At 49.9% G+C, this 16,978-nt stretch overlaps 1 protein-coding gene across 1 annotated transcript in view; it reads right to left on the bottom strand.

Annotated features, from left to right (window-relative positions):
* Window positions 1–13,700: 13,700 nt before the first annotated feature.
* Window positions 13,701–16,978, bottom strand: part of AACS (acetoacetyl-CoA synthetase) — a 36,450-nt gene continuing 33,172 nt past the window's right edge. Inside the window, exon 18 of the mRNA XM_054289064.1 lies at window positions 13,701–14,616. Coding sequence (XP_054145039.1) covers window positions 14,479–14,616 — 138 coding nt within the window. The 3' untranslated portion in view covers window positions 13,701–14,478. The remainder of the gene's footprint in view (window positions 14,617–16,978) is intronic.

Raw genomic sequence — 16,978 nt, 5'->3', positions numbered from 1 at the left:
GGGCGGGGGGGCCGGGGGTGTCGCGCCGGAGCCCGTAACCACTCCCCCCGCTCCCCGCCCGCTCCGCGCCGCTCCGTCCGGCGGCGGGGCCGGCGCCCGCCGGGGAGGGCACGGGCAGGGAAGGGAAGGGAAGGGAAGGGGGGTCCCCGCCGGCCCCGCAATCACGGCCGCCCCCGCCGCATCGCCCCCGCCCGCTCCAGCAGCAGCAGCGGCGGCTCCCCCGGGGCAGCGGGCGCCGTGCCGGGGCTGTGCCGGGGCTGCGGCGGCGCGGCCGGGCCGGGCCGGGCCGGGCTCACCTGCGCGCGATCGGGGCGGGCCCGCAGGTGCGCTCAGCGCGCCGGGGCTGCGCGGCGCCCGCGGGGCCGGCGAGCGGGGCAGTCCCGCGTGGCCTGGCCCGGCCCCCCCGGCGGCCCGCGGTGCCGGTGTCGGTGTCGGTGCAGGTTTCGGTGCCGGTGTCGGTGTCGGTGCCGGTGCCGGGCCCGCAGCGCCCCGGGGCCCGTCCCGGTCCCGCTGCCCCTGCCTGGGGGGCCCTGAAGGGGGGGCGCGCGCCGGCCGCGAGACGCGCAAAGAGCGCGCAAAGAGCGCGCCCTGGCGGCCGCCGGCCGCAACTGCGGGGGACGGGACGGGAGAGAGGGACCCGAAACGGGAGAGAGCGCCCCAAAAACAGCGAGGGCACCCCAGAAACTTTGAGAGCGTCCCGAACAGCGTCAGAGTATCCCGAACGGTATGGGAGCATCCCGGGGGTGGGCAAAGAGCATCCCTCGGGATGTGGGGGCATCCCCAACGGCGTGAGAGCATCCTGAACAGTGTCAGAGCATCCCAAGGGGTGTCAGAGCATCCTAAACAGGGTGTCAGAGCATTCTAAAGGGCATCCCGCAGGATGTGGGGGCATCCCGAACGGTGTGAGAGCATCCTGAACGGTGTGAGAGCATCCCGAACAGTGTCAGAGCATCCCGAGCAGCGTCAGAGCGTTCTAAAGGTTGTGCAAAGGACATTGCTCTTCAAAGAGTGTGAGAGTGTGCAAAGGGGTGTGCAAAGGGCACCCCGAGGAGTGTGAGAGCGTCCCCAGGAGCACGGGGGTGTGCAAAGGGCACTTCGAGGAGTGTGAGGGTGTGCAAAGGGGTGTGCACAGGGCTCCCCAGAGGTGAGGAGAGGGAGCCTCAGGAGTTCGGGGATGTGCAAGGGGCATCCCAAGGGCTGTGCAGGGAGAGAGGAGCGTGCCCGGGGCAGCACCAGCAGCGTGCCCAGGGCAGTGCCCGCCGTGCCAGGGCAGCCCCATCCCCGCGGGATGGCACCGTGCCAGCGCAGCCAGGCTTTGCCCGTGCCCTCTCCCTTGCAATGCCAGCACACCGCGCTGCTGGAGCCGGAGTTCCGCTCCCAACCCGCTCAGCCCTGACTGCAGGGAGTTGTTGCTGTGATGGAGACGGGGAGGGAAAGGAGAGGGAACTCTAAACCCCGCCCCGGGGCTCTCCCGCAGCTCTGCAAACGCATCTCGGAGTTTGATTTTTTTTCCCCTCCCTGCATAAACAAGCTTTTCTGTAGTACTTGCTGTAATCTTGTTTGCTCCATAACCGCTCTTAGGAATGTCATGAAAAATTTAGCTCTAATATTTTACCACTCCGCACAAACATGAACGTGAATAAACGCTCATCTCCCGTGCAGGGAAATGTGCAGCAGCGTGAGAGCACATGGGAATGAACCTCAGGCTGGAGGAACCCGACCCACAGAGCTGGGGAGAAAACAAAACCCAGGGGAACACAAAGATTTGGGCTCCTTGAAGAAGATCAAACTAATAAATAAATGTATAAAAGGAGTAAAAGGCAGAAATGAAGAGCATCTTGCTGTCTGCCCTCAGTACCTGATCTAATAAAACACAGCTGGAATGTTCAGCTGCTCGTGCAGATCTGGTGATCCAAAATAAGGGAATCAGCTGCTTTAGAAATCTCATTTGTCTCTTGGGGAGTGTGGGGGATGTTGGGATTTCCAGCTGGAGGTACAGGGGGGTCATTGTGTGAAATAAATGTGCAAAGGTGAGTGCAAGGGGCATCCAAAGCTGTGTGTGAGCTCTGCTGCATGCCCTGGGGACAGCAGCAGGACCCAGGGGAGTTGTGGTGTGATGGGGTTCACAGGGGTCCCAGGATGAGGGAGGAGACGAGGATCTGACTCCATGTTTCAGAAGGCTTGATTTATTATGGTATATATTACAGTAAAACTGTAGTAAAAGAATAGAAGAAAGGATTTCATCAGAAAGCTGGCTAAGAATGGAATAGAATAGAATAGAATAGAATAGAATAGAATAGAATAGAATAGAATAGAATAGAATAGAATAGAATAGAATAATAACAAAGGTTTGTGTCTCAGACTCTCTGTCCAAGCCAGCTGACTGTGATTGGCCATTAATTAGAAACAACCACACAAGCCCAATCCCAGATTCACCTGTTGCATTCCACAGCAGCAGATAACCATTGCTTGCATTTTGTTCCTGAGGCCTCTCAGCTTCTCAGGAGGAAAAATCCTAAAGAAAGGATTTTCCATAAAAGATGTCTGTGACATTATGGGGGCACAGGGAAGGAGGAAAGAATTCCCTTGTGCAGCTCAAACCAGCACTGACCCTCAGCTGGGGCACACAGGACCCCATCCCCTCACCAGCCCAGCCCTGCACACAGCCAAAAGCCTCACCTCACCTTCAGGGCAGCACTGAGAAGCATTCAGACTTCACTCCATCCCTGCTGCACATTTTTAAGTGGGATTTTGTACCCACCATGTGAAAGAAAAGCCAAAGTGAGAAGTGTTGCAGGCTGACAAGGTGCTGACAGGGAAGGGATGCCACTTGCAGAGATCCAGGTGCATTGGCTGGGAGGTGCTCATCCCCGTTTGTTCCATGCAGGACCAGTCTGCTTCTTCCAAAACCTGCCTCCCAGACTGGTGCTTGAGGTGGATGGTAAAGCTGCAGTGATCCATTATTGCCCTCAGCCTAATAGAGCTGTAAGATCTTCTCCGACCACTACAAAATGCTTTAATGCTTTTACTGCCTTTTAATGAAAGGTAATATTCTGGTAAGAATGAAGTGGAAACGTGAATTAAGCGGTGTCTGCAGACTGTGGGAAGGTGGCTTGGCAGTGCCCTCTCTCCTTCCCACAGCTTTCCCTTGTTTGTGTTGCAAGAAACAAACCCAAACAAACCCAAATACAAACAGCAATAAACTCCTTTGAGAGCTCTGGGCTGAACACGAGGGACTGTGTGCAAACTAACAGGTAAAGGGGAAGATCTCACAGCAAAAATGCTTCAGAATTGGGGATTTTCCAGGTCAGAAAGTGCCTTGTGGGGTGAGCCCATGGCACAGCAGCTGCTCCCATGACAGGGGCTACTGGGGTGCTTTGGGGAGGTGTCACTGTAATTTTTTAATATTTTCTAAGTCTTCTGATGTTTACATTTTTGTGACGAACTTTCTCACACAATTTCTGTAAATAACTTATTGTTTTAAAGGAAACAAATAACTATTTGTTTCTTTTATGGAAGAAGAGAAATTTGACGGGCTGTTGGTTTGTCCAGTGTCATTGGAGAGGTGGCACTGTCACCCTCCAACCCACTGCCACTTTTAGAAAACTATAAATGTTGGAGTCAGAAAATAAACTGCTCTTTTTTCACCTTGAGAGCAGCAGTGTGTGCTGTCGTGTTGTTTTGTGTCCTGTAGGGACAGGGAGGTGTTTTGGGGAGCAGGGGGGACAAACCGCTTGGAGACCCAGCCGGTCACCAACCACAGGGAAATCAGAACTGATTTGCCCCGCTGAGGTTAAAGGAGGAGGCCTGAAAAAGCAGAAGGGGAGATACAAAAACCATGAGGAAGAATTGCAGACAAATCATCAAAATCACAGGAACTGATGGAGCACAGCTTCCTCATGGAAGCAGCAGGACAATGGGTGCTCTTTGAGTGAATTTGCACTGTTCCTGAGGGGAGTTTCTGCTTTCCAGATCACTGCTGAGCCGTTCCCAAGCTCCTGAGCTGGCTTACAGCAGGGCTTGTCATGTCTTCTTCTGCTGTGAGAGCATCCAAAGGTTCTGAGGAGCCACCAGAGCCACCCATGGTGCCATAATCTGGGTCTCCCATATGTGATCCTCACAAGAATTCTTTTTCCCAAAGGAGATTTCCTTTTAAGTTATTCTGGTGGGATGTTGCCACAGTTCCTTTGTGCTGGCATGACTTTGCACACAGAGGCAACCTGTGCTATGAGAGACTTGAAAGACTTCGCAGCGTTGCAGAGAGCTGTTGATTTTCACATCACTCATATGTCAAAAGATGGGAGGCTTTGGGAATGCCCCTAGGAGAACAGAAAGAATGGGAATTTTAAAGCTGGCTTGAGGTATTAGGAGGCAAAACCCCAGCTGGGAGTGAAGGGGAGGTGAGGATGGGGGCCAGACCCTGAGCTGTGTTTGGATCCTGATTTCCTGGGGAGAATAAGGAGCTCGAGTAACCCCGGGGCTCTGCACAGCAGGAGATATCGATCAGAGCTCTGCACAAATGACATTTCCTTGTCCTATGACGGATGTGGAGCTCGAGATTTCAGTCTTGTGTGCGCAGAGAGGCAGAAACTCTGCCAGTGGGGCCATGTGAGGAAACCCTGCCCCACTTAGTGAGCCGTGCTGTCCCACCGACCACCTCTGCTCACGCAACAGAAAGAAAGCTGGAGAAAGCTCAGATTTCGCCAAAAAATCATTGCATCCACTTCACAATGTTGAAAAACACTGGGGTGGATGAATCCTTGGGCTGTTGGATGGAGGCTGGTGGCTGCTGAGATGGAAATTCCCTATGGCCTTGGAACATTGTGCCCCATAACAAACCGGGATCCTCCGGGGCATTGGAACATTGTGCCCCATAACAAACCGGGATCCTCGGGGGCATTGGAACATTGTGCCCCATAACAAACCGGGATCCTCGGGGGCATTGGAACATTGTGCCCCATAACAAACCGGGATCCTCGGGGGCATTGGAACATTGTGCCCCATAACAAACCGGGATCCTCGGGGGCATTGGAACATTGTGCCCCATAACAAACCGGGATCCTCGGGGCTCCGTCCCTGCCCGGGGCATCCCCGGAGGGAGCAAGGGAAGGAGCAGCGGGGAGGAGCCCCGGGTGAATCACAGGTGAGCAATTCCGTGATTCACCCGGCCCAGGAGCCGGGCAGGAGCTGAATCACAGCGCTGCTTCGGTCGTGAGTGCGCTACAACATTTGGTGAGGGCTTTCTTCCTTTTAATCATCTTCTCGCTCGTTATCATCCTCAAAGCCTCTTCCCAGAGGATGGATGGGAGGGTTTGGCTCGCCAGAATGGAGCGGGTCAATCACCCCCGGGAGGAAAAGCAGAGCAGGGGGAATTGTGGAGCCCCGCTGTCGCCGAGCACCTGCAGAGACTAAAAGGTGATGAATCGCCGTAATTCCTGCTTCCTTCTTCACCTGTATTTAATTAAATTGGTTTAAGACAGGGCCCAGAGGAGACTGGCTGGTTTCTCCCTGAGTCATTTGAAGCACCTGGATGGGGTAGGTGGGGGATGCCCGGCAGGATCCTGTGCTGGGGACAGATGGAAATGCTCAGGGCCTGGCAATGCCCACAGCTGTGGGCAACCAGCCCGGCCCCCGCCCTGGGCATCACCGTGAGCCACCTGCAAAGGACAGACAGGGCCTTGTGTGCCTGATCCCCGCCATGCTGGAGATTTCTCCTCTCTTCCTCTGTCTGGGATGCACTGGAGAGGGAGAAGAGGGGCTCAGAGCCAGGGAAATGGGTTCTGTGCTTGTGGCAAGGAAGGGGATTTGCTCCTGGAGGGCTGTGTGAGGGGCCAGGAGGGCGCTGGGGAAGCAGGACACACAGCCAAGCAGCAGAACGCACAGAAATGCTGGGGAAGTGTGTCCATCCTCATCCTCATCCTCCCAGAGAGGCTCAAGGACGGCTCATGAAAACCCCGCTTCCACCAAGCCATGCTCCGGGAGCCACTGAGCCCGGGGGAGAAACAGAACAAAACCCCTCAAAACCGAGCAGAGGAGAACGGGCGGGTGCTGCCCCAGCAGCCCAGGGTTCACTGAGCCCTGGAGAGAAACAGAAACCAGAACAAAACCCCTAAAAACCAAGAAGAAGGGGCAGGTGCTGCCCCAGCAGCCCAGGGTTCCGCCCTTGGCCAGGCTCACAGCTCGCTCACATCCCACCCTTCCAAAAGCGCCAAAAACAACCCCCAGAGATAAAACAGCCCTGCTGCCCAGAGATGGAATGTGGGCCCGGGATGGCAGGGACACAGGCTCGGGAGGAGGCTGAGGAAAGCTCAGCCCCGGCACCTCCTGCCTTCGGGAGCAGCCGATGCTCCCGTGCCCCTCAAACCTGTTCTCATGGAAATCGGAACCAACCCAAACCACCGAGCGCTCTCCGTGCGGGTCACAGCCGGGAGACTTCCCAGGCAGCTCCGTCAGCGCAGAGCTGCCGAAAGCAGGAGTCACAGCGAGCTCGGAGCCTGCCTGCTCATTAAAACATCCTTTGTGCTCCAGAAACGCGCTCCGAGGGCGCGCACGGGCCCTGCCGCTCGCACCGGTTCCTCCTCTCATGTTCGCTCGCTCTCAGCCAAGTCAGAGATGCCTGCAGCTCAAAGGGGCTGTTTCAAAGGCAGCCCGAGACAGAAGGGGAGCGCTGGGAGCGGCGCTAATCAAGGCACAGGATCGGCCCGGCTCCCTCCTCCCTCCCCGAGCGCTTCGGCTTTGAAGAGCTGTCAGCCGTGTCGCCGCTCCTTCAGCGTTTATACCCAGAGATTTTTGCCTGGAATATATATTCTTTTTCATTTTTTATTTTTTAAGCCGTTCCGCCCACCCTTCGCCTCTCAGCTCTGGGGTGTCGGAGTAGGAGCGCTGCAGAACCGTAAATAAAACAATAAAACGCAAGGGGAGGTGGCCCCGGTGTCCGGACTGTCCCCACCCGGGTCACCAGCTGTGTAAACAAGGGATTTTTTTATTTCAAGTAGGCTGTGTGTCGAGCACCGGGATCTTTAGAAGCCCGGGCCTCTCTAATGAAAAGGAGGGACTTTTGCTCCCAGGAGCGCTACAAAAATTAATGGATATTATGACCGTAACTACTTGAATCAAATGCAAAGCCATGTGTCACGCAGCCCTTTTGCGATTTCCGCGGCTTATTACAGGCCTGTTTACACCTGCCCCTGCAGGAATACAGCTGATATCGGATGGGCAGAGTGAATGAGGAGAGCGATGCTCTCAGCGGGACCCGCTCAGGTGCTGGCCCAGGGTGGGCACAGCCCGCAGGGTACCAGGCACATCCCAGCCCCTGGAACCGCCCCTTTGTGCCCGGTGTCACTGTCACACGGGCAGGGGACACCCCATGGCCCAGCGCAGGGTCAGGTCAGGGCATAAGGCTGGAGTGGGAATTATTCCAGTGTTCCAGCAGGGAATTATCCCACCGTAACACAGAATTCTGCGCGCTGGGAGCGCAAACACCTCGGCGCAGCACCTCCAGCTGTCTCCGGGCGCCTCATGAAGCCCAGCAATGCCCGTGGATGGTGTTTGAGGAGCCGATGGAGCTGTCTGTGAACAGCAGAGCTGTGAATTCTCCCCGCTCTGCGCCGGCTTCAATGGGAGCGAGCGGAGCTGCTGCCGCCGGTCCCGGCTGGGAGTGACGGACCCGGAGCCAGCACCCGGGGCTGAGCCGAGCCAGGAGCTGCTTCCAGCCCTTCCTCCCCCTCCCCGCACGGAACAAAGCCCCTGGATGGAATTTTAGGGGTTGTATTAACAAGGGAGAGGGGTGGGTTTGGTTTGGTGGTGTCCTGCTGCAGGGAAATTCGCGTTGGGACTGGCTTCACCAGCTTGCCCTCTCAGCGGGGTTTTATGAATTACTTACAGGTACTTGTAGTCTGTGTGCTGGTTTAATATTTTACTGTGTTTCCATCCAGGTGCGGGACAAGATCCCAGAGAAATCCAGATCAGGGCTGGGTCTGTCAATGCCACCGCTGAGTTTGCTAAGGAGCTGCCCCGGCGCTGCTCGCCCCTGAGATTTGGATGTGATGCACATGACGCGCAGCAGGAATTATTCATAGCAAATAATCGCTCCTGCCCAAATTAGCTGCTGGAAAAGGTGCCTGTGAATCCACTGGACCGTGTGAGCCAGGAGCTGCTGCTAAGCAGCTGCTTAACAGGAGCAGATCCCAGCCCTGAGTGGCAGAAGGGAAATCTGGCAAAAAGAAAAGGCAGCTCGGGGTTATCCAAAAGTCACAGCAAAAGCCGGGGCTGGGCAGGGCTGAGCTTGGCCAACAGCTGCTGCCATCAGGGTGGCTCACACCGAGCTCTTGGGCTGCCCAAAGCCTCCCGTGACCCCTCAGCAGGGCAGGACAGCTCAGCCCACCTGAACTCTTCAGGCAGCACAGCTTCACACAATTCATTTATTTTTTTTTTTCTATCCTAATAAATGAGTGGGAAATTTCCACTCCTTGGATCAGGAGATGCTCTGAATATTTATGTTATTGTTCACCAATTGGAAAAAAAAAAAAAGAAGTGCTATAAAGGAACATGTTTGGTGACCCAGTTTGAGTGGCTCATTACGATTAGATCAAGCTAATTGCCAGCCTTGTATTTCATTTGGCAACTTGTTAAGCTAATTGAACAAAATAAAACTAATGAACAATTATAATGAAGTTTATAATTAGACCATTGGAAAAAACTCAGCGTGAGAATATTTAAGGCATAATGAATGTGTGGGAGGTTTGGGAGGGGGGCAGTAAATTATGTCACTCTCTCCCACCAAAACCCTTCTTCCCAGGTTCTTGGTGCATTACCTATTCCCAAACCATGTCAGTGCAGCATTTTCTTTATTATTAATTACCTGAATGGCTTTAATGTCCATAGATGGCATTTCCAGGGGTCTGAAATGCAGGAATCAGCCTGGATTCCAGGCTCAGAGTGGCCGCTCTGTGACACCCCCAGCTCCACCTTTGCAATTCCAGGTCTCCATTAAGGATGGGTTTTAATCCTAAAAGTGAAAATCAAGCATGTGGAGCAGGCAGAGGAGTTCACAACCCCCAGCACAGAAACCTGGTACAGGAGCCAGGGAGGCTGAAGGGGGAAGAGCAGAAAGAAAAATGCTCTCTGCCTGATTAGAGCCATTTTTTGAAAATAGTTATTTTTGTCTCATATCTGAATAAACCCATTCCAGCCCCCTTTCACCCCCTGCTGCTGAAGCACAGAAAATTAAATACCATGATAAGACTTTCTGGAGTTTCAAGTTTCAGGTCAAGCAGGTACCCACCAAAACCTAACAGAATTGTCACACCAGGCTCTGCATTGCTTAAAAACTCCTCTTCCCCCTGTTTGTACATGAAAGCAATTAGTTCATGCAGAACCCAGTGGTAACTGAGGTTTTGCATCGGGGAATAAAGGCAGAATCACTTCAGCCAGGGAGGAAATGTGTTCAGCCTTTTCCCCTGGCTGTCAGGACGTTCCCAGTGGTTCTGGGACTCTGAAATTAAATTCTGGATTTCAGCAGGAGCCCACGGTGCCAAGGGGCACATGCACAGGGCAGGGATGAAGCACACGAGGTCCCAGAGGAGCAAAGGGTGGGAGGGGAGGAGAATGAGCCCTGGAGATGTGAAACAGCTCAGCACTGATCCCACTCTCTGCCTGTAACCACTGTGATCCCAGGGAGAGTAATGCTCTTCTTCCCATTCACAGAGCTGCTTTACTTTCACAAAGATTAGGATAATACACTGACTCAGGGAAAAAAACTCATTTTTATGAGCTATCAAAACCTCTATTCCCCTCCCCTGTTTTAATTTGAGCTGCATTAGGAGAAAACCTCTGTTTCTGCAGTCATGTCTCAATATTTTTATGCCATTAGAACCAGCTGTCCTCTTAATGTAATTACAGCTTTCACCAGGGGAGCGATCAGATCCTGGTAGCAGTGGGAGGCTGGGGCTGGCTGAGGCTCTCCCTGTTCCATCACCTTTGCTGTGGGGTTTTGTGCAGGTGTCTGTTCACCTGCCAGCCTGGGGCTGCTCCCACATCAGGAGGGAGTTTTGGCAAGGAGGGTGCAGAGACCACAACCAGCCCTTGCAGGGTTTAAAAATGCCTTTCCTCACGAAAAGGGGAAATTTTTCATGGGGAAAATTTGCTGAGGATGGAGGGCAGGGGCTGCAGGCTGAGCTCTGCCCCTGCTCCCTCCTTTGGTGACCTCCCTAAAATCTCACACACACACCCAGGGATTCCCCTGGGCTTGTGCTGGATTGGGCATTCCCTGCCTCATCTCCCTCCCCTCTTGCATGCACACACCCTCCGATTACAGAAAGGTTGAGGAAATGGGAACAAACCCTGAAGTGAAGCATGAAATGGCTCCAGCTAGCCAGGGCCATTTAAAGCCTTGCTTGGCATTTGCATTATGAGAACAAATCCCGTACAGGAATCTCTCCTCTGCTTTCTGCTCCTGCATTAATTCATGAAGTGTCATGTATCTAGCATATTTTATTATACATGAGAACCAGACAAATTAAAATTCTCAGCTGAGTATCACATTTGTACACTCAAGGCTGCCTCCTTCAGCTCTGCTGAGGGTTGGAGTGACACTGCTTTAAACTCAGCTCACCTCTCAAACCAAGTCAGTTAAACCAAGCAAATTCTCAACGTTTTCTTCACAATTTATTTCCATCCAGCTTTAACCTCTTTGTGGCTAATAGAAGGTGAAGATAAACACTCTCCTGATCCTTGTCAAAACACAGATCAATAGACTGGGAATGCTGGAAGCAATCGGTGCCTTTGTAAAACAAAAACAGAGCAGGGATGGAGCTGGGTGATCTTGAAAGGTCCCTTCCAACCCAAACCATTCCCTGATTTTACAGCTATTCCCACCAATCCCACCATTATCTGCAGCAGCCAAAATTTAACTCCCCTTGAGTCTGCAGAAGAGGGAACAAAACTAAAAAAGGGATTTTTTTATGTAGATTCCTCATTAGCAACATGAACCTCCTCACATTACTGATGTATACCTTAATATGCTATTGTAAACTAATTAGCAGTCCTGGAGATGATGGTTTTTTCCAAGGGACATTATCCTTTCACTGGGATCTCAGGCTGAATGCTGATAAGCCTCTTGAACTTTGCAAAACCACTCGACAAAAGGAGCAGGACCAGAATTCGTTAAGGTCTTCTAATTAAGACGTACAAGGCCCAATTAAGCTCTCACTAATGTGCTGCCCAGCACAGTTGTGCTGAGGATTTTCTCAGCCCCACCAGGGCTGGTTCCTCACTTGAGTTCACCTCCAGCTGCTGGTTTGGGAGAATTTCTGTGAGAAATGGTGTGGGCAGCTGGAGCCCTGCATTAACACTCTGGGACATCTCACTGTTCTGCAGCTGGAATTGTTCTGGATCCCCTGAGAGCATCCCAGAGCTGCTTCCCTCTCCTGGGGGAGACACAGAGCAGAGTGCTCAGCCTGATGCTGATTGTTTCATTATTGGAACATAAAGAGGCCCCAAATTCCCAGCAAGGGAATTGTGGCCACACCTCACAGAACTCCCATCCTGCTTTTATTCCTGCGAGAACACAGCTCAGGACATGCAGCTTCCTCTTTCTACAAAAAAAATGTAGAAGAAAAAGAAGTTACATCTTGTTGCTCTCCAAGACCCGGTTAAAAATGAGCTAAAAACGCCAATGAGCTAAAAATGCCCTTCCCTGGAAAGGAGAAGGATGAACCAAGAAATCTCAGATTTATCCTCAGGTTTGCAGGATCCAGGCAGCAGAGTGACACCTCAGAAAACCCCTCACAAGCTGAACAATGTCAGTGGAGGAATTGCTCTGTGCAGAGCTCCAGAGGGCACCTGGAGGAATCCCAAAGCCTTTTCCTACTGAAATCTCTCTGCTCAGGTGGCCCAGAGCATTCCCCACACACCCCAGTTTCCCCCAGCCCAAACTCTACCCTGCACTCCTTCCTCCTGCATTTTAAACCTAATTTCAATGCCCGTTTACCTGTGTGAGTGACTGCTCAGCTCATAAATGAAATACTTTTCAATATGTATGCCCTAAACTGAAAGACAATAACAGCCCCGGGGAAGTTCATTCCATCAGGCAATTACCTGTGTGTTTAAAATCACCGTGTAAGTAATCCACACAACCCACTGCTCCTGCACATGACAATAAACAACTTCATCAGCTGTGCCCTGCCTGGGCTGCTGTGTACCATTTTATTCTCTCATTTAGTCTCTCATTTTATTTCCTAGAGAACCGCCACTAACCAGGGAAATTAATTGAAATCATAAGGCAGAGGGAGGGGGAGGTACCTGCTCTAACAGGAGCTGACAAAAGCACATTTCTGAGAGGGGAGTGATAAAACCACATCCCCCACGGGCAAATGGGCTGATTCCATCGCAGCATCCAGGAGTCACTCTCAGATTGGCACCAGCCTGCAGCTCCTCTGCTCTAATTGCTCTGCTGCTGAACGTTTAGTCAGAGCTCAAAGCCATTCCCAGAGCCAGCTCCATTTGCATGCCACACATCCCACTGAAATCTGCACATGGAGCTTTCCAGGCAAAACACTGTGAACCTCAATTTATAAATAGGCAACAGGGGAAAAAAGGAAGAGGGTTATGCACTCAAGGTACAGCAGCCCCAAGGCATCCATCCAGTGCTCCTGGGTAAAACCTGACAAAAACTGTAATTTTCAGGGCAATACAGACGGAAATCCATATTTTTGTTTGTAACTCCTGCCTGGGAAGAGCTTTGCAACATCTGACAATTACAAGAGATCAAATTATACCCATTAATTAAATTTTATATCCAGTGTTTCCAGCATCATAAAGGATTAGAAAAAGCAGCCTCTAGGCATTGTATATGTTCTTAATGTATCTGTGCTTCTAAACTATCTTTAATTAATGAAAGAACCCAAAATTACTTATTAATAAGGTTCTGTGGGCTTTGTAAACCTCAGACATTTTGCATGAATTAAAGAACAATATAATGAAGTTTTAATGAATACAAAGTCACAGTTAATGTAAAATTTATATATAGCAAGCCAGAAGGGGAAGGAATTTAAGAGTACTTTTAATCATAGGTTATTGGCAGCTTGGAGAGCTCCTTTTTATACTTTTCTAATGGGTGCTTGGTACTTTTATTATCACACCAGCATGGTCTGACTTGGTACAGTAGGAAAAGTACCAGCACAAAGTTTTGGACTAAGGTGGACTTGGATTAAGTTAAAATCAGAACCATTAAAACCCAAAACAAGCCATTAAAATCAGAAACAAACTAAGCTAAAAATTATTTCAAGACAACCAGTCAAAAGGAAAATAAAGACAGCAAGAGATGGGAGATATAATATATAATTATTATATATAAAGAATTTATTCCTTTTAATTAACTCTTTATCAACGCTGAATGCATTCAACACAATTGTAAGTACAATAATATTTCACCCACAAAATTCAAATAGTGCAGGAGACACTGAATGCCAGAGGGTTGGTACAGCTACTGCAACTGTATTTGATGATAAACAAAACATTTAGTGCTTCCATTTCCCTGTTTCAGTAAGCTCAGTTTTTTAATGACAGTATTTTTCCCTTTGTAAACTGGAGGGTTACAGACCTAGAAAAGGGGTCTCTCACTTTCAACATGACATTTAGTAAAAAAAGTTACAAAACCCATCAGCTTTTAATAAAGAAACACCCTGGAATTCCTCAGCCAATAAAGGACTTCAAGCAAGGAAGCAAAACGTCTTCAAATGTAATTCTGTTAATCCCCAGTGATGTCAGCAATCCCATGGAAATGACCTGGAACACCCCAGGAATGAGGAGGAGGGAATGCTCCCTGCACCCTCTGAGCCCCACAGGTCTCTCAGGCAGCAGCTTCCAACAGTGAGAAGGCTACAGCACAAAATGGAGCAGCAATTACCCCCAAAGGGACCATCAGCTATCTCAAGAAATGATTCTGAGTCAAATGGGTTCAGTGCATTATGGTTTGGCTTTATAAAAACACCTTAATGCACACTACACTGAGAACACTGCATGGTTCAGGGACGCGGGGTTACCGTTTAAAATCACTGTGCACTCCCTTACAGGGGACAAACACAGGGATCGAAAAGTGTTGCTAAAAATCCAGTTAAAAAAAAAAGCAAATATTTTATGAAAGAAGTACTCTATCTGCAACTATTGGTGCTCCCATTTGATGGGCTGCTGATGTAAATCTAACCAGAAAAGATGCACTCATATATATAAAAATCAAAACAGGCAGGTTTCTCCTTCCAGGCTGGAAAAAAACTCCAAAATATATGGCATATTTAACCAATAAAAGGAAGCTAAGCTTACCCAAGCCCTTCATAATGCACTTCATGAAATATTTTTTTCCTTTTAAAAGAACCACTGGTATTAAATAGAGCTTTTTCTTTACATACAGTATTGGTATATACAAAACAAATACAGAACAAAGACAGACACAAAAATAAAACCAAACCCAAAACAGTGACTTTAATAGTCTTGAAGCTCAGGAATATTTTGGTAGAGGTCCAAAGCCTCTGGGTTTGAGAAAGCTCCCCGCTGCTCCACTTCTTTCCCTGCAATTATTTGCTTCACAGCTACTTCCACTTTCTTCCCATTTACTGTATACTGAAAAACAAAACCAGCAAAGATAAAATTACTTTTTTTTTCATGCAGTGGTTTTATGAAAATATTCATGAAACCCCCCCACCAACTCCAGAACTCTATCAAAATGCAGCAGAATGCTTTCTCTTTTGTTACACTTGAAGCACTTTCTTCTGAAAAATCACTTGAAGAGTAGGTAGAATTCAAAGAGTTTGTGGCAGTTTATTACTCCTACTGGCAATTCTGTGAGAACACGATCAAGCTCCAATATAAAACAACAAAACCACGGTATAAACACTAAAAATATTTGGTTTTTGTGTTCTGACACATCCAGTGTTCAAACAGTTTTCAATTTTTTAAGGGTGGACTCAAAAAACAAAGCCCAACTGCACTGGAAGAAGAAAACCAGAAAATAAGGATTTTCTTATCTGAACTGGACAGTTTTTCTAAAAGGGTGAAGTGAAACTGAGCTTAAATGGTCCTCTACAGTTAAACATTTCAAAACAAACCACAGCAAATAAAATAAACTGGAACCAACAGAGGCTTCACCTCCACTTGTGAATCACACAAATTCTATTACATTGTGTGGCTCAAAGTAATAACCCTGCAGAAAAATCCCAAATTCTTCTCTTGGGATCAGAGCTGTGATTTCTGACCAGGAGGAAGATGTGCTCCAGGGTGAGCAGGAGCAGCCCAGGCCTGGCTTGGGGGATCTCTGCTTTCAGAGGCACCAAGGCTTGCTGAGCTCAGGATCTCTGCTTTCAGAGGCACCAAGGCTTGCTGAGCCCAGGATCTCTGCTTTCAGAGGCACCAAGGCTTGCTGAGCCCAGGATCTCTGCTTTCAGAAGCACCAAGGCTTGCTGAGTCCAGGATCTCTGCTTTCAGAGGCACCAAGGCTTGCTGAGCTCAGGATCTCTGGTTCTAGAGGCACCAAGGCTTGCTGAGCCCAGGATCTCTGGTTTCAGAGGCACCAAGGCTTGCTGAGCCCAGGATCTCTGGTTTCAGAGGCACCAAGGCTTGCTGAGCCCAGGATCTCTGCTTTCAGAAGCACCAAGGCTTGCTGAGTCCAGGATCTCTGGTTCTAGAGGCACCAAGGCTTGCTGAGCTCAGGATTTCTGGTTTGAAGGCACCAAGGCCTGCTGAGCCCAGGATCTCTGCTCTAGAGGCACCAAGGCTTGCTGAGCCCAGGATCTCTGGTTTCAGAGGCACCAAGGCTTGCTGAGCCCCTTCCTGGTCTCACTGGGATTTTGGGGTGGCAGCTTTGAAAAGCCTACACAGAAATCCCTCCCCAGTGTTCCTGCCTGTTCTTGGACAGGATCCCACCTGCTCAAGGAGGAACCCAGGCTGGTCCTGGCTCCAAAGCCACTGAACCTCCTGAGTGAGCTCCAGGCACCCCATTTATCCTGGAGATCATTGAGAACAGGTGGAATAATCCTCAGCACACCCTTACAGTATTGTATCCATACCAAAAATCCAACTTTTCCTTATTAGATCTGCTGAAGTCATGTGTAATCCTACCCTTCCTGAGCAACCTTCATCTCAACAATCCCCAACTCAATTTTCACACATGCCCAGACACAACAGCTCAGTGGCCTGCAAGGGAAATGCCCTCTTTAAAAAAAGATAAGGCTGTTCCAAGTAAATTAATTTGCTTTAATCAGTAAATCCTGTGGATGATGACCAGAACATTTATTTGGTCTGGACAGAACTAGACAGAGTCACACTATGTTTTAAACACTAAATATCCTACTAAAAGCATGTTTTGTGCTGCTAAATCACCTCAGCAGAGCTATACTGTTTCTACCAGAACACAGTGTCGGGATCAGATTGTGTTTGCAGATGAGGAGTCAAGCACATTTCCAAAAGTAGCAGAAAATAGGCAGTTTCCCTTCCTTCCAAGCAAAACTTTTAAAGAAAGATGAGAGACAGCTTTGATCACTTCACCACTGGCAGATTTACCTGAAAGGTAATTAAAATTCACTCAATTCAATCCATGTGTGAGCTAATTAATGATCTAGGCAGGCTCTCCTGAGGGGCAGCCCATCTCAAGCACCTCCCTGCTGAACACTCAGGTGATCCACGCAGCTCACAAGTTCCGCACTCCACACAGAAGCTGAGCTACAGCCCAGAAAATGGGAACTTCAGGGAATTTTACACTCATGCAGAGACATTCTGAGCCAAGGACTCAAAATTTGCCAACAGCATCCTGAAACAAAATTAACTCAAGAGATCAGGACCAGATCCCTCTGTGGACCACACAGTGCTGCTGAGCCCTACAGCACTTCCACATGGAGAGCCACCCTGCAGGAAAGGGAACCAGGTTCAAATGTTGCCTCTGAAGCCTCAACTCTTTGGTTTGGACACACTCAAGTCTATGTGCAAATGG

The sequence above is a fragment of the Melozone crissalis genome, unplaced genomic scaffold, assembly GCF_028551555.1.
Source record: "Melozone crissalis strain CALT ecotype California unplaced genomic scaffold, PUWL_Pcris_2 ptg000063l_1, whole genome shotgun sequence".
NCBI lineage: Eukaryota > Metazoa > Chordata > Aves > Passeriformes > Passerellidae > Melozone > Melozone crissalis.
The sequence above is the reverse complement of the archived record's forward strand: the minus strand, read 5'-3'. Positions and strand labels throughout refer to the sequence as shown.